Here is a 26023-nt window from a genome sequence, read left to right on the forward strand (position 1 = left end):
CAAGCTATTAAAACCGTAATACCTATTGATGCTGTTTCTTCTGTTCTCAGAGTTCTATTAAGCCAGATTTACTATGGATAAGAAGTTATTGCATATGCTTCATGTCCGTTGTCAGACATTGAACAGCGCTATTCATTTATAGAAAGAGAAACACAGGCTCTATTTTGGGCTTTGAAACCCTTTCAAACGTTTGTGTGCGGAGTTACTTTTGTTATACTTATGAAACACGAGCCTTTAGTTCATCTCCCATCAAGGCAAGGGTCAGCCATTGCACCTCCAAGGACTGAAAGGTGACGGGCAAATTAAAAAAGAATATTTTTTCTATTGAGATCGTAGCTGGTAAGAACAATTATTTTGCTGATGCTCTGTCAAGAATTAAATTCAAAGATGGTTCGGTTAGCAATTCTGAGCGGCATGCAGAAGAATATGGATGGGTGGTGGCCATTGAATACATGCATATGCAAACTATGCAAGAAGAACAATGGAAACGGGCTAGTAAAGATCAAGTAAAATTATAACCTCTCAGTAGATTGATAAAAGAATGTAGGCCATTGTGACTAGAAGGATGGGAAACATTATCTCTGTGAAGGATGAACCGAGGGCCGCATTGATGCCATCAGGGTGGAAGTCATGGAGTGAGGCGCAAAAGGGAGGTGGGGGGAGTTTGGCAAGGTGGGTGCACAGGAAGGGAAGCATATACATCTAGTGTCTGAATTGCATAATGTGAAACCAAAAGCTTAGGATTAATCCTGGCTTCTCCACTTAACCAATTGTTTTATTTCACTTTACCTCCTTTTTCTTCATTGTCACATACATGACTTCAGGATGTGTTACAAAACTTCCTGTGTGTGATTTAATGAACTATATCTTCATGTATAATAGAAACCCATGCCACCCAAAGAGTTCACATAACAACTGACTTACCTTTTAATTCACTATTGGCATTGTTGCCAGGGTGCAGTTAAGAACAAATGTTTCTAAATTCATGTTTGGAAAAAAAATACTTCTCAACACACTGATATAATCTGATGTACTAAGGTAAAATGGTTTGCGTGTGAATGAAATACACTTTTTGTAGTTTGAAAAGACTTTATCATACTTTTACACTTTTTTGCAAGATTTCTGTAAAATGAAGAAGGTATTTCTACAGTTTAGCAGTGCAGGACACCCTAGTTACTATCTACCTTTCTTTTACTTCAATTAACCCTCAAATAATTTCTTTACCGTTTATTCAGCGCATCTTTAATGTTATTGTTGAGAGAAGTAAACAGCAGCCCAGTGCTGCTGTTAACCAAGGGGCCGCATGTAAAGGTCAGGAGGGCCGCATGCAGCCCCTGGGCCATACTTTGAGTATCACTGGTCAAAGGGGTAGAGTGATAGAATATTCTCACAAGGAGTATCTGAGGAAGAAACCGAGTATATGGACAAAGAAACCGAAAGAGCGGTAAAGGACTGAATTGTGTGATAAGAGCGCGAAAATACATAGAACTGATACACAGCCATTGAAATTTTCAGTGAAAAGAGGGGCCAAAGTAGCAGTGGACATAATAGATCCCACGGAAACCATTGGTGTTCAAATTGATTTATCAATCTATTAGCGAATAATTATTCCAAATGGTATGAAGTTGAAATCGTTTGGAAAGTAACGAACAGGAGTGTCATACGATTCATGGAGAAACTGTTTTTGAGTGAAGGCTATTCAGGAGAATTGAAGACCGATAATGAGCCATAATTTACTTACATTGAGTTGGAGAATTATTTATCTAACCTGGACATCGTACATCAACACTCTGCTGTTTATAATCCCAGAGCTATAGGTCTTGTTGAAAGAGTGATTAGAATAATTAAAGAGAATGTACAATTAGCCGTAGCCAATTGTGGATCAGTTATAGACCATGTAAAGCAAATGTTATGGTCCTACAAAACTACTAAGCATAGTACAACAGGTAATTTTCTGCTTAAATTATTACGTTGGAGGAGACCTTGGTTGGCCTACACCATGGGAAAGGATGACCTGTCCAAAGTTGCTTGCAGTGAAGAAGTTGAAAGGAGAGTGCAGGCAAACAAGAACTGTATGAAAAGAAATATGATGAAACCTGTGGAAGGTGAAAGGTTAGGACGGAAAGAGTATGTTAAAGTCAAATTAACCTGGCATGGTTGGAAAGGAGAATTGGTATTTTTGGATCCTAAATTGGTTAAGAGTATAGGCACGAATTACATTGACTTGGAGGATGCATCAATATGGAATAAGGGGTAACTGATGATAAATGAAAAAGCAGGTGTGGCAGTAAAGAACGGATGGGAGTGATCTTATTGGAAAAAAGACAAAATTAAAGAAGTGTTCCAATGCCTCAATAGTTGAAAGATTGTTTGTGGCTAGATCACCCAACCTTTTCCTGTGAAGAGCACCAAGTACACATGTGAATTGAACAGTCTTGTATGTTTTCTTTGCGATTCTGTAAATATTGTACCTAGTTCCCCATTTCCTTATTGGACCCATTATTGTAAATCCTTACTATGTATTACTTGCGTTTCTTGAATGTTACATACAACAGGGGGATATATAGTTTTCAGGGTTATACTACTTATAAATCTTGAGGGTCCCAACCATTGGAAGGTTGGCATATTATCAAGGGGGTCTGAAGTGATTGGAATTGTGAGGCATTTGCATTCTTACCACTGTACTGATGGCTGCCATAGGAAGCAATTCTAACAAACCCATTCCACACATAACTTAGTGGCTCTGGAATTTCTTCACTACAATTACAAGAAAGGAATGCAACAGACTGAGGCCTTGATTATCAGTATTTGCATTTTAAATTTGAGCACACTAGTCCATTTTTGTTTATTTGCATCCGTTTGCACACCATTTATAATACAAACAAGCTGTGTTACTTGTTTTTATAGCATACATTGTGTTACATTTTAGTTGTTAATCCTGTCTGTTGTTCATGTCCATCAAGTACTTCCTCTGGAAGACGCTCACTTGTCACACTTGTGATGTCTGAGATATTACCCTCGTCCACTCTTGTGAGACTGAACATTTTTACTCATGAAATTTATATTTATTTTTATCTTGGTGAGTATTTCTGTGTCTTTGCTGACTTCACATGTCAAAATATCAAAATATTAGTTTGTGGCCATTTGTATAAGCCTATCTATTGTGACCTATTTCTCAACATCATGGCTTTGACTTTAGCAATAGCATCGCCTCCCATTTGTAGCAAAAAATAATTTATAAACTTGTACTTCTCAAACAGACATTGTAGCATGTGTACAGTAGAGTTCTAGTGGGTCAGAACATCTAGTATAAGAGCTTTTGCAAGGACTTTATTAGCTTAATAATCCTCAAGCACTACTGGTCGTTAAAGTAACTGATAACATTTTGGAAAATCCTTTGACCGGTGACTAGTAAATAGTGGGCTGCTTCTTGCTATTTGAGGAAGTCCTTTGCAATCATGAGGATATTATGTTCTGAACAGAGCGCTCTGAAGTATCCTCCATCTGTATTGGCTTTCACTGTTATTGCTCATGTCAATTACAACAAATCCAGTCCTGAGCCCCCCCCCCCCCCCCCCCCCCCCGGCTGAAACAAATTGTAGACTCTGGTACTAAATACTTCCAGGATGTTGAGAGCTGTGTATGATTTGTCAGCGGAGAACATTGCAGCGGTTGCATGCTGATGAATGCCTTTAAAAGCACCAGTACTGAGTATCAGCATTTCTTTATCCGCCCTGCCGGGGACCTACTGTGCAGTAATGCACAAATAGATTGTAGCTTGACAGCTGTGGCACAGCGAGAGTTGAAAAATAGATCCACTTTTCAACCTTCTGTTTTGACTTAAGGCTGCTATAAATTCCAGAAAGTCCAATACTTCTACCAAAGAAAAGCAGAAGAGGTCAATCGCTGTCATTCTGTCCATTTTCCCTTTGTAAAAAAGGACCAAGTCATGGGTTAATTAGTACAGCAAATCTTTCTCAACACAGCTGTGATTATGCTAGGTTTGTGCATGTTTTTTTGCGTTTAAGCTGATGATTATAACAATACCACTTCAAGTGACTTCGAAGGAGGAGGCTGCTTTGATGCATTAGAGCGTCCGGATATCCCACACTTCCATGTGCCGAGCTGCGATTGCTGCTGGTTCCCAGGGCACACTGGGAGATGCCAAGCTTCTTGTCCTGCCAACATCTTCATAATCATCACCCCCTTCTGTCAGTTTGAGCTCGTCTGTGCCAGCCATACCAAATATTTTACCTGCTCTTTTCATAGGATTGGCTGATTGTTTTTCATATGGGCCAGTTAGCCTTACATACCAAGATGTTTGCCTGGCATCCCACGAGCACTGATGTGCGACTAACTGCTCTGTCTAAAATGTATTCCTCATTCAGCCTAAGAACAAAAAAGACTCAAACACAGCTCCTAAAGAAGCCAAATCCATAAGAGATTGTAGGGGAGCTAGGTAGGGTTTGCTTTAGGGTGGGCAAGTACTACGATGGGGGTTGTTGATTCACTGGCAAACTTTCCACTGTCAGTCAGTGAAAGTTGTTCCGCACTGGTCAACAAAAAGAACTGCTGGGGCGCCACATTTTCTTACTCAAAATTCCCTGTGCAGGTCAAATGTTGGTTGAAAACAAACACTCCTCACATGTCTGTGACAGAAAGTTTGCAATGCATTGGAGATAGTAAAACTCCCACCACTTGCTGTGCTCAAACTTCTAACAATAAAAACAGTATCTCACATGTATGGCTGTTAATAGTAACCAACAGAAACAGGCCACATATTTGGCCATTGGAGGTCAATGTAGTGTCGGTATTGCCTTCACTTGGTCTCAGTTTTGGCCTATTCTGTCCTCTGCATAGGCCCACCACATATGTGGCTCACCGTTTTTATCAGGTGAAGTGAGGAAATATTGGATGGGGAGACGTTTGCCATTTGCCTGATGGTCTGGAGTTTTCGGTCAGAGAAAGAAAGATTGTGTGATATTTTTTATCTATACTTTGAAACGTACATGGTATTCTGGGAAATAAAACTTATTGGGATTCATTCAGGTCACATCACTGTAGGTTCTCCTGTTTCTGTATTTCCCAGAAATGTCTGTGGTTGGAAGGGTCCCTTAGATGCTGGCTGACCCTGCGCCCAAATGCTGCAGGATCACACTTAGAATCTCACTCATCAAAAACTTTCCCTGGTGTATAACGTGTAGATGGGAATCCCATCCTTTTCTAACATCCCTATTCTCAAAAGATCTAGTGAATACAGGTTTGGATGAAGCCATGGGAGGAGTATGTTCCTATATGAGAGACTAAAAGACACCATCATGTTTCCTGAAAAAGGACAATTGAAAATTTGACACGTCTTGTTAAGTGCGATGTCCCAGCCAATTAGGGTGAGGGAGTCTGGCACATAAAAATAGAACCTTTAGAATGTGTAAATGTTAAAATAAATGGCTGTGGTATGTTTCCATACAGCCCATGGATGACTTCTGTGACCAAAAGACAAATACCATAAACCAGGGTTTTCTACCATCTGCTTTCCATTTTTCCACAATACACAATGGCCAGTTTATTGCATTTAGTTACCATGAATCCACAGAAAATACATACATTTCTGGTACCCCCATGCGTAGTACATATGTTCATGTGCAAGGGCCACAGGAGTGTATTACCATGTTTTGTGAAAAAATTGCTAAACATCTGACAAACATGTTTCAGTGTTCTACTGGCCAGTTAGTAAGGTCAAAGAGGCTCTAGTTTGCAGCAACACATTATTTAGTGTGTACAAAATTTAAAAAAAGAATGTATAGTTCTACTTTCATCATATTCCTGAGATTGATATTTGTCATCAAAATGAACACTGCACCATAAACAGTGATTCTGCACAGGCAGGTTACTGCTGTAACAAGGTGTGTTTACGTCACGCACAGCGTCATCCAATACACGATGCTGGCGATTCCTGGCTCGCCACGATGCAACAGATTCACTTCTAGAGGGGAACTTGCGGACTGGGAAGCGGCTGGCGTTCAGACTGTAGGAAACGAAACCTTTACAGGGATGGCACACTCTTGCCATATGGCACACTGATAAAGGAATACAGGCTTCCCCCGGGACAGTTCCTATTGCATGCTTCACTAATTGGGTCTTTAAGCTGCAATGGGGGGGCATAATGAATGAACTGTACTATACAATACTTGCAACACTTGATCAGATGGCTAGCGGGTTTGTTATACACCAACACAGCGCACCCCCTCACGCATTCACACGGCAAGTGGGAGACTAACTTAGGTCGTCCTTACACCGATAAAGAGTGGGACACTGTGCAGGAGAGGCCTGTCATGATTCCCCAAAATGCCAGAATCCGCCTCCTCCAACTGTATGTGGTACACAGGGCCTACCTCACTTCAGAAAAAAAAGAAATCTCTGTTTTGGGCGAACTAACGCCACCTGCCCCCGTTGTCAACTGATAAAAGCTGAATTGCTGCATATGCTTTCGGCTTGTCCTCGTCTTGTGCATTACTGGAGGGCTGTCCTGGACAGGCTGTTACACTGTACGGAAAGAAATTTAGCACACACGGGAGGTCTGTAAACTGGGGAGGTACAGAAAAGGCAAGAAATACAAGGTTATATCCCGATTCAGAGGTTTAGGACTGATGCCAAGGGCCTGATCACAAGCAGATGGAAATCCCCCTGATCCTCCACATATTATTGCCTAGCAGCGCTTATTCACCAACTTGGCATGAGCAGAGAGCACATCCCTGCACAGGGAAGACAATCTGGGTCTCAAAGTACCCTGTTGCCACACATTGGGATCCGCTCATGGCAGACTTAACCACCAATACATCATCCAGCTCAGGCTGCTTTGACCCTGGCGAGGAGGACAAGGTAGGGAGTCTGCACAACGCTTCTTGCGTGCGATTGGTCCTCTTAGCTAGGCGAGTGATAGCTGGTAGTCGCGCGTATGGGGGCTATCGTCAGGAATGCCTATCCTCCACCACGTGCGCGTGTATGCTGCATTTAACAACGGAGTAATGTCTCTAGCTGCTTGGACAATGTCGATGATTAAGCATCTTCTTTTAAAAGTAGCCATGCAAATAAAACAAGTTGTAGGCTGTGGCCTTTTTGGAAAAACTGTTTAGCTCTGTTGTGTACCGGATTAGCAGACGTAGCATCTGTTAATGTACACCAAAGAGAACTACTACATCCAAACCAGCTTTGAATTATTGCATTCAATGATATGTAAAATGCTTACAAAGTTTGTTATTGTAAGATTCGAGCTACCATTAGCAATTTATGCTGATATTGCTGTAAAAGGAATGTTTATGCTATACTTTGAATTCGTCGGAACTAAATGTAATCCAAACAAATTGCTTGTATGCAGAGCTTAATGATCCGACAAAACAAGCACATACCTTTGGGCCTAGTACCTCCTGGCTGCCCTGTGATGGTCCTCTCCCCCCAAACTGGGTCAGACAGTAGTTGATTGCGCACACTGTATCAGAACAGGGTTGTTGTACACCAGGGCCCTTCCTCACTGAAGCAGCCTTCTGTATTAGCCACTCAGCTGTGAGTGGATCATACTTAGTCGTGCCTTGTATAACCCTTGGAGCTGGGATACTAGCAATTTGTTTCCCTACTGTCAGGTACTGTGCAAGCATGCAGCGATCACGCCTTCAAAACAGGATGAGATGTATATAGAGCTCGCCCCTCCACCCCTACAACAGCACATAAACACATTTCATACTACTGGATATTCCACACCTACGCCACAGGCCTCTTGAAGACTTTGGATTGTGATTTTGTATTGCATTATATGTTACAAAGGCTGACTTGTGATTCTGGCAAGCTCCTTCAGTTGTTACTTTGTGATGAAGGGGGAAGCAACCAAGTCTCTCCACGTTCCTGGTCACATGCAGTAAAGAGCAAGTGGGGAACCTAATGCTGCAGATGTTAGCAGCACTGCTATTGCTTTTCCACCCCTTCACTTTTCCCTCCCATGAATATATTGTGCCCCTTTACAGCCGATATGTGAACTCTGGATTATGGTGAGTTACAGATATGTGCATCAAACAGAATGGTTTATGGGGGTCCCTTAGTTGCTCTTGGTCGTACTATCTGGCAGTTGCATATATGTGTGTACAAATAGGTCTTCAAGTTTTTCATGAACAGTTGATGGTTGGTTAGAATGCCAGATGTGAGGATGAATTGTACCAACATTCGGGACCCAGTACACTTGTTCCTGCATTTTTCTTTTCTTGGACCTCTTTGGGGCAGAAAAAGAAGACTGGAGCTGAGCAAATGTTCCTGGCTTTTTACGGTGGGGGAGAGGGTTGGGTGGGGGTACCAGTTTGTGCACATTTACATTGCCCCACAACCAAGTGCCTTGTGTTTGGTGCAAAAGATCTGGAATTGTATTTGTTGCACAACTGGTACTCAGTGTAGCAATTCCAAATTTCGACGTATGTGTATTCGTTTCTTTGGGCCGAGGTCCATCTTTGCTGCTTTGTGTGGCTTGGATTTTGGGTGCACCGGTCATTCAGTCTCCAGAGGATCAATCATTTTGCCAATTCAATATGGTAAACTTAATTCTGTGTGTTGACATTTTTTATTGAGTTTTATAATAAAATACAAGTTAAGAAAAATGCAATAATACAATTTGTTAATAAATATTATGAGAATGAAAGATATTAATGGAGGAATAACATTTTGCTTTTGGATAAAACAAAAAAAGATGGAATATATAAATATGATACATAAGTAGTTAAATAAGAAAATGAATAAATAAAAGTCAATATAGATAATAAATTAATGAAGCATATAACATCAATTGATAAGTATAAATGTAAATGGATTGGATGTAAATGTGAAACCGTGATTATACATAAGTGTATTGTAGTAAGAGCATAAAGAATGTATTATATAAAAATATTCATCTATTAAAAGTTTAAGGTACAAAAGGAATGGGAGGATAAGAAAGTAAAAGTAAAATTAAGCTTGAAGAATAATGTGGAGAAGTGGAGCCAGAGTACAGAAAGAGAAGAAGAAGAAATAAAATTAATATGGTGTGAATATAACAAGATGAGAGAGATATAATAAATAGTAATGGTAAGCGCTTGGTGGACAAGTAATAAAAGAGATAAATTAGTCTACTTGACTGAGAGTATTAAGAGGGACAGGAGAGGTGTCCGTTTCCACAGCTTTGGCTTTAATGATGGGTGACCTGGTCTGTAAAAATATATCAACTTGATCCTGTAGGTTATAAATCAATCGTTCATGGTAAACTGAATTCTGAAGTGGGATTTATTTAACAAATGTTCAAACTGTCACACAGTAATAGGAGTCCTACAGTAACTTTTGAAGTGCTTTCTTGAAGCATTCTTGAATAGTCAGACATTTTATAGTTGAAGTGTACCAAACCTGAAATAGTTTCTAACTATACCGACTTGGTTCCAACGAAGTGTCTGTCAGTTAATGTACAAAACCTTTTAATAAACCTGTATCGTTCGACACAATTAATGATCTTCAGTTTTATTTCATGATTCTTAGCCTTTGAATTATTTGTGCCACTGCAACCTCCTTCAGATTAGTGTATGTAATGCCTTTAGCTAACTCTGATTCCTGAATCGTAATTTTCTGTGTTGGAGGTATTCTGCGTTTTCTAGAGAGAGGGGTTATTTTGTTGCAGCTAGGAGTGCCTATTGGCAGCATATTGTCATAGATATTCCTTCCCTTGTAAGGTATGTTAGAAGTCGGTCTGCAAATTATGCCGAACCCTCCGAGTAGAAGCATCACATCAAGGCCCCATAAGCAACTGTCCATGTGGCGGCTGAGTTAGAAATAGAAGGGAGAATGCTACAATGGATTGGTCTGCCATGGACATAGCTCACCACTTCAATTTTCAAGGGTTGCGCCTGCAAATGGTACTTGAATAAAATGCAGGACAGAAAGCGGGATACCAAGTTGTTGATTAATCTGAGTAACAGAAACTCATTGTAATTGAAACATATATGAGAAGCCAAATTAGGATACAACCTGTGAAGTTATTAATTTAAGTCCTGCGCTGAGACAAGTTCACTAAGTAGCAGGGATAATCTTAAAGAAGCAATCCCAGAAAAGCGGACTATAAAGGAAGCAATACTCAAATAGTGTGGACTTTACAAGGAGAAGTTAATGAGTAGCTTTGAAGATCTTTCGAGAAAGAATGGTCTCCGTTCCAAAGCATAGAGCCCTCAGTGAAGACCAGGCAGGTCTTAAATGACCCAGAATACCATGCACATTCTACCCCATGTATGACACACCTAATTGTAGAATAACTAGTCTAGATATGGTGCAACTCCAGCAGTCCTATTGCCCCTAACGTGTACACACACACACACACACACACCCACACCCACACACACACACACACACACACACACCCACACACACTCACACACACACACACACACACACACACACACACACACACACACACACACACACACACACACACACACACACACACACACACACACACACACACACACACACCTAGCTACCCCACTTAATGGTTGTCAACATTAGAAACCTAATGAACTTCAAGAATTTGAAAAATAATGTAATGTTGGAGAAGATTGTAAGATTTGGACCGGTTAGCTTGTTGTCCAGCGAGCCTTTATATGTCTCTATAGATGAAAACAAATTTCTGAAACCACCACCTCATCTCTTTACTCATTCCTTCACTGCATTGATGGTTTATTCTAATAAGATGAGATATAATTTTGATGCAGTTTCCTCTTCTAGGTACCCCCGAGTAGCTTGGACCAGCAATTATTGGGCTCGGTGGGTCTCTGGGATATTTGTCAAGACTGGTAGTTATTAATGGGAACCCCAGTAATAGGTAACATATAGAAGTAGACAAATTCAAGTGGCACAAGTGTCTTTCACCCATACCTACTGCATATTACAACTTGTTAAGTGTAGGAAACAGGCATGGGTGCAGTTGACTTCTTTCCAATCATTTGAATGTTTGACCTGTTCAGTGTACCTAATAATCTGTATGAAATGGCAGTCCGCACGAAAGACCTTTAACTTCTGCCATGTTGGTCTTCAGCCTTTGCCCTTTAAGGAGACCTTGGGGTAGAATCACCTTCCAATTTGTTTTTTATAGCTTCAACATTTGCAACTGCGATGCAAGATAAGGCAGCCTAATGCTATGATTAGGTTCTTTTATACTGTGGGGTCAGTCCCATCAATTTCATGGGGTCCATGTTAACCCCAACTTTTGCCCATGCTTATAGTCCATCTTGTTGGACTATCCACTTAAAGGCCAGGAATGGCTTTCAGCAGCATTCCTAATTAGGAGCACAGTGCCACAAGTCCTGATAATTTTAATGTTCTTCCCATGAGTTTGGAAACCAGTTACATTGATTGTTGTTGAAGGGGGGTTTTATTTGCTGGATATTTTGTTTACCTTAACTCTTTTTTTTCCAGATGAGGGCAGGATTGCAGTTGAACAAGCGGGTGGTGCACCGATTGTAGTTGATCTCTTGAGGTCACGGTGCACAATAACAGATCCAGCCAATCAGAAGCTCATGACTGTCTTTTGTGGCATGCTGATGAACTATAGCAATGACAATGGTAAACAAGACTGAACACTTGCTTTATATTTTACGCAAGAAAATCTACTTTCTTTAAGTCTAAATTATTTGAGCTTGATGATTTTAAAATAAAATGTCAATCAAACAAAATAACAAATCAAAGTTGATCACGTAAAATTACCTCAACTATTAATGATAAACCCCAAATGTTTGACAATTAAATTGTCTTCCAAGCTGACTAATGATATCTGTTGATCTTAAGCAGTGGTATCCATGTATTGCATTAGTAGGCTACCCTGTTAATATCTGCATGCCTACGTTTTCTTAAACACCTAATAAAACCTTTCCTTTGATTGACTATGAATTAAATCAACCATATGTTATTTCTCTTAATCATTCTTATGGCCACCTCTCGTGTAATGTCTTGCTGACATTTTATACAGATTTTGCAAGTCTCATGTTTGGAGATCTATCCATCCTTTCAGCTCTAAGCTCTATCACTTTCTCTCTGTTTCTAACACTCAAGTCTTTTGCTAGGATAGCACATTAAGTGGGTCAGCCTTTATTAGGAAAGAGTTTTTGCATTGTGTACCAAGATTTTATTTTTAGATACATTTTGTTAAAATATAATCATAAACCGAACCAGAGATGACTTCTCTTGAACACCAATCCTGCGTTGAAATAGCCAGTTGTCTTCTGTAAGCAATATATTTATTTATTGATCTATATACATACAAAATTATTCTCAATAATATGCTGAGAATAGTTTTGTCGTTGTTTCTCTTCTTCATCAGTGAGGATAGCTTTGTGTTCATGAAAGATCAGTGCCACCTGCCATGAGAGCAGTACATTTTAACCTTTTGTCCTTGCTGATTGGATGCTTTAAACTCTTGTCTGGCCAATGTCTGGGCTCTAAGTGAGATTCACCGAGCTTATTGCAACACACTTTGCTACCCAAAGTGTATAATTTTTTCGTTAATCGGGAACAAGTTTGTGTGGCATTATCTTTTGAAACTAGACATACTAAATATCAGAAAGCATTGGCCAGCTCTTGGAACTGGCAGAGTTCAGTATCACAAAGGCCATGGACAAAAGACTTGGTGATTGTGTAGTAAAGTACAGTAGGCTGGCCTTCCTTTCACTACAAGAAGGTAGGGAAGGTAAGTGCCCAGGAAACATGTTGAAAATTGGGAAAAATTCGAACAGTAGAAGAAGTCTCCTTCTAACAAACCCTTGGTCACTGTCGTCTTTCTCATCCAAATCTGGCTTTCTGAGCCCTCATTGGCTGATACATGACTCGCATGGTTAGATAACCTTATACAAAGTCAGGAAACTGGACCACCTTGGATCTAACAGTGGCATCTAACACTTGCGAATGACTCAAATCGAGGGTGCTTTGTTTGGCTGACTTTGTCTTTGTGAAAGGCTGAGCTTGAGCTTCTCTTGGTGAATATTTTGCCTGTGAATGCCCAAAACATGCACTCCCTCATGCTACTCTTCCATCAATTGGTAGAAATTCACCTAGATGAGTTTCAAGCTTTTACCCACCCTGGCCACTCTTCGGACTGCTGTTCCACATTAAGGACTTGGGGACAACTGACCTCTTTTTGATGCTTTTTCCTTTTTGTTCTCTAAAGTAAGAATTTTTAATTTGACGGTAAATGAAAAGTAATTCCGAACAAGAGGTACACCATCCAAACCCAGCACCTTCATACAGCTCTACGGTGCACAGTTAAACTTTAAGTGGTATTATACTAATTTTGTATTAATTAAAATAAATAGTCTCTTCTGAGCTGATCTACCTTGGTGAAGGGACAATTCCATATTTTGAATGTGCCATCCTTTTGCTCCCCGGTCAGTCTGTAGCCCTTGATGTCCTCCAAGTTGCTGTTCTGTACTGATAACTTGGAGCCTGCAAACAAAAAAAATTTGCTTCAGGTATAAATGGGTAATTTTTAAGAAAAAACAGTAAAACAGATTACTTGCTGTAGGATGTATGGCAGGCATGATTTACCAGCTGCCTAGTCAGACTAGAAGAAACACATAATCTAAAGCAAAATTAAAATGATCCAGGTATGGTTGAAGAAGTAACCCTGGTAGGAATCAGTGGCTCAAGTGTCTTACCTTTATAACATTATAGAGGCATGCTCAGGCTCAATTCTACCAAGCCAGAAACTGAAAAGGCTCTCTTTCATACATAGATCCACATGGTATTCTTAAACAATTTGACATAGAGCCAAAATAACCACAGACTCAGGGATAGGATTGGCCTGTTATATATTACATAGCAATACAAGTGATTTTATTTTTTTGTGTATCAGTGCATTGGTTGCTAGTTTTTATATGCTCAGCGTAGTTTTCATTATTTTTATGTTAAAGAACGATTTGCTGAGCGTCTGTAAAATACCAAATGCAGCAAAACACACAACGAACCATGAAAGATGATTGGAAACAAGAGCCACACTAGAATCAACAGCTTAGTTGTCCACCAATGCAGGCCCAGCCCACCGGCCATGAGGGTTGGGAACCAGCAGGCTCTCACCAGTACCGATATTTCCTCTTATAAATTCTCCAGGTATTATGGCCTCATATCTTACATAGGCTCATCCCACAAATTAGTTGGGAATGCCTGGTGATCCAGAGGATAACCACTTCAGCTGGCACCCCACTCCGCTGATCTCCACAAACAAGTTAATTAGTTACATGTCCCCTATCTACTACCACTGAAAAGTGAATCTAGAGGCTACAAGGGAGGCTGTCAGCATGCACGCCAAGGCTATCTCACTAGAATTACTAGGTTGTGGGTCAAAGGAAATACCGGTAACCATGCAACAGCATTCTCTGTGGGGAAGTCAGTGTGTTGAAGTGAAAAGGCAGCCTACTGATGCCATAGGAGCACGTCCCATATTTCCGCTCCATTCTCCGCTCATCCATTTACAATTTCCGTGAGCTTGCTGCCTGTGCCTGGTGGGACATTCCATACTAGTATGGTTTAGCATTGCCAATAAAGGCAGGAGAATCCGCAAGACATGAACTATCTTCTGTATATTGGAGAAAAAGAAACATTGCGGTGCATCAACTAGAGATTCCAAACGTGAACTAATGGGACTACTCAGTTCAATGTTAGGAACTGCGACAGAGTTGAGCATTCTCTCCTTTGTAGCGCCACAAAAAACAAAAAGTCCAGAGACATTTGCTTTAGGAGATGAACTCTAAATGGGATAACTATATTTTGAGCTAGAGTTCCCAATTAACATAGAGAACACCGCAGGCGCCTTATGTCAGTATCTGCTACCAGCTATATTCTCACCTTGACAACCTTGTCATCATTTCCTGTTTTCCTTCTTGCTTAAGTTAGCTTTCTTTCTTTCTTCCTTAAGTTAACTTTCCTTCACCCCATTATTAGATCCAATATTGAAGATTAGAAGTGTGATGTCCTGCTAGCTTTTGTAGTAGTTCCACCAGTTTTGTGTTCTCAAAGTGTAGCGCCATCTGTTTTGGTCATGTGTATGTGATTTGATTTTATGTTTATCTACTGCTGTTCCAGTGCTATAGAGTATTTTGCGCATTTGTCATTCATTCGAATGAGTATGCACGAATATTATGCAGTATGTGGGACATTATTTTCAATGCTATGCAGAAATTGTTGGACTTGCATGCACTAACTATATTAGCTGAAGAGTGGCAGGGTTTTCACACCCATTACTCTGAGGTTGATTTACACCTTAACAAATGCAGTGGGTATCATGTTTTTTGTACCTTTTTATGTTCCCATTTCTTGCTTGCTGCGCGTAAGTGAATTTCTCTGGGCTATGTTACATATTTCTGTTCCTTAATCTAGAACTCCTTCATTTCTACAGTGCCACAATAAGAAGTTGATTTAAGCCGATGCCGGTCTTTCCATGCAAATGCATACTTTTTCTTGTTTGCTGCCTGTTAGTTATTTCTACTTTATGAGCTCCTCCAGGGTGGGCTGAATTGTCTTTCTGTCTAAATGGGGAAGTATTTAATTCAGCAAAATCGTGTTACAAAAAATGGCACAGTATTTAGGTTAAGGTAAAAGCATTTGTGTGGCATGGGTGAGGGAGAGCTATAGACAGATATCTTTAATAGCGTCATCATCTCAAGGAATTATCACTTTAAAAATGATATCAATGCTTGCTCCCCCATCACATTGATGAGGCCCAAAAATGGCAAAATACTTCTGTGATTGTTGAATATAATTGAGATCAAGACCTGATATTATTCAAACTTTTTTGGGGGGGGATTTCTGAAACAGAAAACTTTAATTGAACATTAAAGATAAGGCTTCAAAGTTTATCAAAAGACATACATTTTTACAATGTTCAATTAATGGATAAGTGAACTAGATGCATCAAAGTAGGGAGTTTATCATCTATCAGATTTAGGTATGTGTAGCACTCAAACCTAACTTATGGAAGTAGTGATGCTCTCTATATGAAGTGGAAGATTCCAGGGGATCATATATAGAACAAACCTATAGTTAATACTGATACTAGTTTGAAACTTTTACAGAGTGTATAGTGTGCTAAGGGTGTGTTATGTAAAATGTCCTCGTCCTCCTTTATCTTGTCACTTTAACTTAGCCTGTAGTCTGCATTAAAATTAATATTACCTTGACACCTTGTTATGAATATTTGACATAAATATTGAACCTTTACTCTGACCCTAATGCAACTCGTTCAAATATCTATTTTGAAAACTATTTTAAATGAATTACAAAAAATAGCTATTGCCAGTGGGCAAAATCATTGTTAAATGAATGTAAATTGAATTAAATTGAGGAACTCACCCAAACCCTAACCTTTAACTATTTATTGGTTGATGTTAACTAACAATTAAGGATTGCAAGCTTAACCTCAGTGCTAAAGCTACACAATTTGTAATACTTAATTGCATTAATGAAATTATGTTCAGTTGTATTTTAATGTAGTTAAGACCAAATACCCCTGTGCTCACCCCATCTTTAACCTTTGGTAAATATTTAATTATGTTAATTGAATTATTTTAATTTAATATTTAAACAAATCTGGAACCCTCCTCTAACACTAAAGCCCCGTTGGCATTTACCAAATCCAATTATTTCTTATTTATTTAATTTAATTTGAACTACATTTATGTATATGTTTTTAAACAATAAGTATTCAGTTATTTAAAGCCCTTCCCCTTAAACTATGTAATGATGCAGAATACAAAAGCAATCAACGTAATGGAGTTGCCTGTGTAATTTTGACAAACTAAAGTTTAGAAGTGGTAACTTATTGGTATGCTTTCTAAGAGAGGGCTTAGATATTATGGCTTGGGACTGTTAGCTGGGAAAAAAATTATTCTGGTCTGCGTCCACAAAGGTTTTCGAGGTGTTGGCTACTTAAGGCTTAGTTGTAGGCAAGAAAGTTTGTAAGTTGTGTTTCTGTTTCCTTGATGGAGGGCAAGTCTTGTATGTAGGAGTATGACATGAAGCCCTGACCCATGCAGTAAGCATTATGTTTTAATTTAGGTAGTGGAAGTGATTTCACCTGCTCCTTAACGTCTCATGACATTATTGGAAATTATATTGCACAAACTTTGTGTCCAGTGAGTGACCACTACATGCCTTTTCCAAATTCTTTATTGAAAATGGTAGACTAGGTCTACTAAAAGCATCAAAAACATAAACTCTAAATACTGATTGGATTGGAAACAGGTGTAGCTGGGTTGCAAGCTTCAGCTTTTTAAATAGTCCTCTGCAAATCAGGCTCCTTACCCTAAGCATTTCGAAAAAGATTGTGCTTAACCTCATGACATCACAGCTACCCACAATCCTTTCCCTCCCTTGAGCCGATAGCCAGAGCAGTAGCAAGCCCAACCTGTGCTTGTAGCATATACCTAAAACCTACTAACCTGCCACTCAGAAAAAACCCTCTGAGTATCTTGTCTGCCTCTCTCCCAAAACCCAACATGTTTCTCCTAACAAAGCCACTAAATGTCATGCAGCTCCATAAGGTTGAGTTTCATGACCACAAAGGACGAGAGTACTCTGCTGTCCCAGAAGTAATGCTAATCCTCAAAGCAAATATGCCATGCCTCCCTCTACTCAACCCTTCCTCCTGAGTCCCTACAAAAAATTCTAATTCCTCTGTTAACTTTCTTGTGAGCTCCATCAATAGTTCCTTGCAAAAAGACTTCCTGCTACACTCTCCTCAGCATCAACTTAGTCCATTAAACAGTGGTCTCTGTCCTTAAAATCGTAATCTCTCTTATGTTGTTCGGTAAAGCAAAACCTTCTATTTAGCCAAGTCATTTTTGTCTAAGTGCACAACCAACACATTAGAGAAGCATATTTACTGTCTACGGCTATCAAAACTGAGCCTTCCACATCTTTGTCTCTGCTTCTTTGGCTGCCCATTTTACAGAGGAGTGGCTAGAGATCCACAACGACACTGCTGCTAAAATGGGGCCACAAACACAACCTAAGGGGAAAGCAACAAAATTAGTTTGGATCACCACAAAGAGACATTTAGTAACCCACCAATGTAGCTGCACATATCTTGTATAACCGTCCGATCAGAGCAGATCCAAATGACTAATCCTACTGCTATGGTTGGTTTCCGTTGCTGCCCCAATACAAAAGGAATGGGTCACAAATTCAGATACCTTCCGTAGCACTCTCAGTAACTGAAAACTCCACAACATTGTTCCATTCTCATGAAAAAATATCCTGCCACCATTTGCCAAACCCACTCCCACATATGTCTGCCATCGAGCCACAGGGCAAACCACTACATCTGGGTACCTACTTAACCGTATCAATCTGCAACAGGCCCTCTGACGCTGAACACTGAAGAAACCCAAAAAACAAACAAGACCCAACTAGTACAAACAGCCCTACGTCTGAACTGTTAATACAGATTTCAGGTAACACCCCCACCAACTGCACTAGCTAACAAACCGTGATATGTCTCCTCCTCCTTCTTGCACCAGAGTCCTACCTTGAGATGTCCCTCCAGTTTCTCTTCCCCATGTTTCCTACTGACAATTCATATCGCCAAAATAGTTTCTCCTAAAACACTACCCTGGCTAGCTTACCTGTTAGCTTATCTGCGATCACAATGGCAGACAAACTTTTTGGGATAAAGCTCATTGTAAAATTCACCACCTCTTCTCTTGATGTACGAAAAACGGAGCCTCCTCTTTCTGACACCAGTGCACCTGAGCTACAAACTCCAAATATACCTTCCAAAATGCTTTCTTTATTGAAGGGGCCAGTGACTTCCCGTTTATGTAGACTGTCCTCACTGACTTATCTGCCACAGCTTCTTCGGTATTTCTGATCTGTGTAACTCCACCTCTTGTGCCAAGCCACAGAACTGCTTCCACTGTGAATGAGACCAAGCAACCCTAATTTCTTTTTCCACTTCTGGAACATGTCTGGCTCTAAAAACAATGTTAAACTGTGTGCAGCCTAACAAACAAATTCAACAGCTGCAACATCTTGACATCCTTTGCAGATTATCCACTGCAGTGTTCTCCAAATTGTATAAAACTTTCTAAAGCCAAAAGTAGTTACTACTCCAAACCGGTGCCACCACCGGAGGACAAAAATCCAAAAAAGGCAATGCTGCACTCCTCTTCCTTATACTACTCATGCTAGTGCTCCACACACCATTTTCCTTGCTAAAACAATCCGTGAACACAACCACTAGCCGTACCCAAAGAATATGGATGCTCCACTCTGTTTTGTCTCCGAAGTTCTCAAAATGCACACAACTGAAATGTTAAAAAAGGGCCCATCACATCATAGATCTGTCTTTGCCGCAGCTGGCAATAAATTCTATAAAGTGGCCCTGACTGATCTGCCAATGCTAAATGTGTACAAAACGCTCTAGCTGCCATCACTATCTGAAGGGTGAAGTTTAAATGTCCTAGAAGAACTTGAATTGACTTCACTTCAATTTTCTTCCTCACCAACCTGTTGTTGAGCAAACAAATCATCTTTTCGTCCAGTGTCCAAAAATGTTCACGCAGCTCCCAGGCCAACTGTTTCCATGGCACCTCAGACCTTGAAGTCTGCCATCAATAACCAAAAATTGTCTGGGGTACCCTGACAGGACTTTAAATTCTGGGATCCCACTATAAAAAAATCATCCAGGAAATGCTCCATATGCACACAACTGGACACTTCAGTAAAACACCAATTAAGGAATTAACTGAACTTTTCAAAAAGAGAACAAGGGATAGAGAAGTACTGCCTTATCTGCATATGTTTCTCTTGAAGCTGAATACCCAATAACTCATGCCCTAACTCCCGCTCTCTTGAATAGTTCAATGGCATCATCTAGAGGCACATAATGAACAGATGGGTGTATCAGATATATAATCATTCACTGCCTACCCCTTTGCCCTTGAAGAGTGCTAAATCAACCTGAACTCTGCATTTTCTTTTGTGGACACCACAACCTGATCAGTCTCTCTATTGGACAGCCATCAAAGGGTCTATCCATCTATAACATTCCCAAAACTACATCTGGGTGTTCCCTCACCAATTTCAAAGGCTGAGCCAATATTCTACCCAAAGGATCATTGTAACATAACCTGAACCTCTTTTCAGACTTGTGACCCATACACCCCGACTCCTCCTTGACTAAAACAATGTGTGAGTGGATTGGGCTTTCCCCCCACATTTTGAACACTCTTAACTAAATTAGCATTATTTTCAGCTGCAATCGTTTTTGTTAAAGGCCCAACATGCTCTAATGTGTGCGTCTTTGTCATACGGCTTATACTTTCTCAAGTAAAACTGTGCATTTGTTGGACAACATAAACGTTGGAAATGTGCAAGACTGATTCTTAGCACTCCTCAGAATAAGTTCACCTTTAGTCCTGCTAGATCAAAGTGCACCATCTGCACCCCTAACCTTACAGGCTAACGAATGGATGTGCAACCCCAGAACATGACATCCCTGACCCTAAGGAAATCATGGTAACAGTTCTAGAACCCTTTCGCTTAGTTACTCGTGCATACCCAAAGAGATACACTAGAGGTACACAGTAAAGCATTTCAATATTTATTGAAGCATTGTGATTCTTGAGTAAAATACTTGAGCTGCAATGATCAATAGGGAACAGAATGATTGGCAATTACAACAATGGTGAAAAAGATGAACAGTTCAACCATTTTGCTGACTACAGAAAAATATATGCTTGCATACAAGTACTGAAATATAGAGTACTCCTACCTAGCACATCCTAACCTATCGTGTTTATGGTGAGTGAATCTGCCAAATCCCTTTAGGGTGGTATAACTCCCCATTACCTATGGGTAAGTGTCAGCAAGCTTCCCGTCTTGGTGTAGAGTTGGACAGCATCCTTTGCATAAGGTAACAGGATTCATCTGAACTGGACTTCCAGCATGGACTGACCTCTCAGTGCCATCGAAATGCTCCTCTGCCTAAATAAAGGCTTAATGTCCTATATACATATAATCACATCGTCCTTGTTACCATGCCGAAGCCCCAGTCAGGCCGCTATTTATTCTAGTGTGCTAGCTCTGTTGCTGAGCAAGCAAAAACAAATAACATCTTGCGTGCTGAATTTGGCCCTTGTACAGAATGTTCAAGGTGTTCTGTTAGAGTACCTATGAAGTGATATTGCTAGCAAAACTGAGTTCGAGTAATGCTATCCTGTGTGTGCACACAGATGAATGTGTGTCAAATGTCACTGTGTTTTGGGAGAGAAAGCAACTTAAAAACATGAGTATGTAAAAATTGTGTTTCTTAACCAGGCTTAATATCTCCACATGACTGCGTGTTCTCGAGCACAACCGCCCGCCCCTCCTTGGGTGGCCAACCTTAAAAGTTTCAATTCAATACTGGCAGTCCCCTTGTTGTTTATGTACTTAGCACAGGTCTGGATCCAGTTCCCCTTACCCTCAGCATCCTTACCAACCTTGCTCTGAACTCCTTATCTTAGTCGACCAAGGCCAAATCTCCAAATGCAGGTTGTTACTTGTGTATAATATCCATATACTTGAAAAGTGCTACACAGTACTGAAGGATACAAACCACTGACCATAAACTCTTAATATAATTGAGGAAAGCGGATATGCAATTCTAAATGGTGACTGGCATCTCAGACCTCTGTGACAGCTCACACTCCGCTTCTTTTGATGTTTCTTTTACCCAGACCTATCCAGGCGGCAGTTTAAAAACGTCAAATGCTCACCCATCCAAATTTTCACCTTTTTTACTGTCATTATTAAATGTGCCACTAAGTGCTTCATCATACCTATTTAAGTGAGTTTCTTGTGTTCTATCTCTTTACTATCCTCATCTGACTGTTTTGTTTCTTCCCTCTCCATTAGTCCAGTTTTGCCCTTGGTCTACACTTGCCTCTGTCAACTATGACCTTGCTTATTGTAATCTACCTTTCACTCCCTTTTCCACATACCTCCTCCCCAACACCAATGGAGGGAACACAAGATTCATAATTGTTTTGCTGCTCTGACATGCCTGGTTGTAATATCAGGGCTCACACTGAATCCTGCAGTTCTGCAACCACCTTCCATCATTCACTCTTCTTCTAAACTGTGTTTTGAATTTCTTTGCAACTTAATAGTACCAGGTTCGCCCACAGTGTTGTATATATCGGGCCTCCGCCTGCCCTTCAAACATTCTGTCCACCAATGCCACTCCTCCTGCCTCTTACTTTAGGTTCATTTGTACCACCAACAATCTCCCTCTCCTCCAACTTTGTCTCTTCTTCAAAATTCAGTTCAGTATCCTTAGCAGCCTCTAGAAACCCACAGCCACACCACTCGTATCCTTTGTTTTCCAACACTCACCAGGCCAACGCCCCAGACCGTGCTGCCTCTTCAGGGTTAGGGCGTGGGGCTACACAAGACCGTCCCAGCAGCAAGATTTGTGAGCAATCGGCTCATCGCCACACACTCAGATTGTTGGCCCTGGGTTACGTGCAGGGGGATAAGGGCAACCATGCTCCATATGCTGCTTGCCTCAACTTCCCTGGCTCACTTGACCCAAACCCATTTTCCGCCTGCACCTGGCTGTCTCCCCTGCCTTCTGGTCCTCTGCAGTAATGACCCCAGTTGGTCTAGCACCAACCATTTTCCGACCCATAAATTGTTGTGTAACACCTGATGGTGCTGCTCTGTGTCAACTAGGTCCTTTTGAAAACCAAAATGCTGGCCGCTAGTTTTCGGAGAAACCTCACAACAGTCATGTAGTACTTAACTAGGTAAAAGGTCAGTGCCAGACCCATTATATGGAACAGTGGTAGGACAGATGTAGGTAAAAGGTCGGGTAACTACCTAGGCCTATTTTGGTGTATATTGGGGTTCATAACAGCACCAAATTCTTCCTCCTTCCTCTTCTATGTTGCACATGCATCGCACAATGTCCGTTGCCAAGCATGTCTCCTAACTTGCTTCGCCTCTGCCTCTGGTTCCTGTAAGAGGAGTCTTGGCATTCACCAATGCATCCCACCCCACCTCTTTTTTCCACAGCAATGATGCAGATGGAGATGAAAACGTCTGTCCGTGTAGACGCCTCCTGCCAGCACAGCACTGTAATAATGCCCGCTGTGCAGCCTCCATGTCCACCCATGCAGCGTGATAACCACGCCCACTTATGTGTCTTCTGATGATGTCCTGACCTCCTGTAGTCCTGTCAGAGGCTTCATCTCATATGCGCCAAACTTGCAATCACTCAGGCCCGCTACAATTGAACAAGGCACTCTTGCTTCACTGTGGCTAACCACCTGACGAGGATGTTGTTTATGCATCTCCTGCCCCATGCCCATAGACTTTGATTCACCAAAATGCCAGAGGTAGCGGAAGTGACAGCTCACACTCTTTGACCTTAATGACATCACAGGAAGTGATATCATATGATCTTTGACCCTAAACATCCCTGGAAGTTTTCACATGACCTTAACCCTAATGACATTGTGATATTTGACATCACTGAAGTTCTTTAATAGCTGCATGATTAGTATAATAAAACACAGACAAATGGCCATTTTAGAAACCACCTAAATTAGGGTGGTCACATAATTTTAAAAGTGGTGGGATATAATACTTAACCTGAACTGTAGTTTTTCACATACATTTGCAAAAAAACAAAGAAAGATTCTGAAAGGTTACTCATTCATATTCATGTACTTTCGAAGTGTGCCAAGCCAATACAACCTGACGCTCTCGCAGATTTCACCCTATTTTCAGAATGTGCTATGGATGCTCCCATAGGTCCAAAATCACCTCCATTGTGCCAAGGCCAGAATTGTTTCATGGATGCACCCCACCCATATGCAATGTGTGCCCCCATCGCCAAATATTATCTACAATATCCCAGTGTCAGACTTTAGCAAATAATGGCATCATATACCTTACGTACCCTTATGTCAATTCAATCAATTCAAACTTTATTTCGCATTTAGAAACAAATGCATTAAAGTACATAAAAAGCAAACCTTTCAATAAAATACTACAAAAAACATGTACCTAAGGTTTTTCCGTAAAAACATCATTGTCAAATTACATCTAGTACATCAGGGCCAGAATTTTATCATGGCTGATGCCCCTCCAGTATGCCATGATTATCCTCTCTTACCCCAAGAAGTATCTTTAATGAACTAGTGCCACCATTTTGCCATGAGTGCCCCCTTTGCTAACAATGTCCAAGTGCGGCAGTATTTTTCCATGTGTGCCTATTATTTCAGGAGACTAGAGAGGTACGGTGTTCCTGGGTGGCAAATTGACCACTCGGTGTGTACTCAGATTTGTGGGGAGGTGGGGAATACGTCCTTTCGGAACTAGGACCCTCACACATCCAGCAAGCTAGGTGTCATGCTTCATCATGTGGGTCTGCTCCTCGTCGAGCCGGCGCTGCAATGTTCGACGGGCACCCATAAAGGGGCTCTTTATCGTAGATCTTTTATTCCTTGCCGTATAGGTGCCGTGGGTGTGAGGGGCCTAGTAAGATGTATATATGGTGTGTGGTTTAAAACAGGTAAGGGAATCCTCTATAAATAATTTTATTCTGAAGAGGTCACAACCTGATTAAAAAGTAAAAGATAAAGGAGGGCTAATATTTTGTTTTAATTTGACAAAAATTACGCTCTACCCCTTAATGGTCAACATGTTTCTCGCGTGTGAATGTCCCTAATGGATCAGTTGGCGATTCCTCAGGACCTAGTGACTAAATGAAAACTATCTACAGTGTATGGTGTGGTTCTACATATCACTTCTTCTCTCGGTACGAAATTGCCCCGGAGAAAACCAGCCAACCTGGACTACAAACAAAAAGGATCAAAAACAGCCGAATGGAGACGATGGTACATGATCCTATTAATTTCAGTGGATGTGTCATGCCGTACACAACCTATTCAAATCTCTGTAAATAATAAAAACATAATGCTATCATGCATATCCATATCTATGTGTGCCTTCATTTATATTTACAATTAAAAAACCTCTGTGAAACCAGGTAGAGTAGGTAAACATCATGGTGAGTGAAAACCAGCTCACCTCTTATGGATTCAATTGCTGCTTCATCCGACTACAGTGGAGTGTATGGACACTCAATGTGGTGTTGCTGTTAGGTAAAGAGAAGAATAAACAAAACAAAAGTATGCTAGGAGTTGGCTTATAGGTACATCGTACGGTTGCTGCGGCTCTGGCTTAAGAGCTTCATAGTAGAAAGTGGGACTGGTTCAGATTAAAAGCGAGCCCATAGTCGTGAAACTGGCACCAAGAACAAGGTTGTTCCACAGAATCATAGGTGCCCCAGACCCGCCTGGGTAGCTGATAGCACCTTCACTATGTGTTCAGACAGTATGGAATTCTTGCGGCATGTCAAAGGCGCCAACAGCATGCAAGTCTTGTCTAGGTGCAGAGCTCTACAGAACAAGGGAGTCCGTGTACCCTTCCCCAGGACCAGCGGTCACTTGTCAATAATTCCCGGCACCTCTTACCTCTCATATGAGCTTGTGTCAGGGCAGAGTCTCGACGCTGTAAGCCATACTCACCTGCTCCCGTTAAGAGCAATCCGGCTCAGCTACCCGCTCCGCCGCATCAGGAAGGGAAAAGACATGATGCCGGATCCTGTCCTAAGTACCCTCTCATGGTGCCGCTAAACGAGGTACAACAGCTGCACCTGGCGTGTAGTGAGATGTTGTCAGTGTGACATCATTATCAGCGTAACTAAGGTGGCCATCTTAGAATGTGTTGTGATTCTACAGTTCCGGATTCTACATAGACGTGATCACCCATCAAGGGCTTCAGATTAGGCAACAAGTAATACAATAGTGTCAACAGTGTAAATATGGATATACTTGGTGCAAGGTGCGTGTGCCCCTGCACTTAATTTGCGTATGTGTTATTTCTCCCATACAAGTATCCCTGTGGGTTTATTTTCCCTCTGAATATATCCGCG

At 40.9% G+C, this 26023-nt stretch overlaps 1 protein-coding gene across 3 annotated transcripts in view; it reads left to right on the forward strand.

The window, feature by feature from the left end:
- The window catches only part of RAP1GDS1 (Rap1 GTPase-GDP dissociation stimulator 1), a 629061-nt gene that overhangs the window by 437533 nt on the left and 165505 nt on the right, over positions 1-26023 (forward strand). For 2 of the 3 annotated variants that reach the window (XM_085641163.1, XM_085641162.1), the window contains one exon: positions 11467-11613. The exons of the other annotated variant lie outside the window; for it this stretch is intronic. In XM_085641163.1, coding sequence (XP_085497289.1) covers positions 11467-11613 — 147 coding nt within the window. The remainder of the gene's footprint in view (positions 1-11466; positions 11614-26023) is intronic. 3 annotated transcript variants of the gene reach the window in all.

This window comes from Triturus cristatus, chromosome 2_2, assembly GCF_964204655.1.
Source record: "Triturus cristatus chromosome 2_2, aTriCri1.1, whole genome shotgun sequence".
Lineage (NCBI taxonomy): Eukaryota > Metazoa > Chordata > Amphibia > Caudata > Salamandridae > Triturus > Triturus cristatus.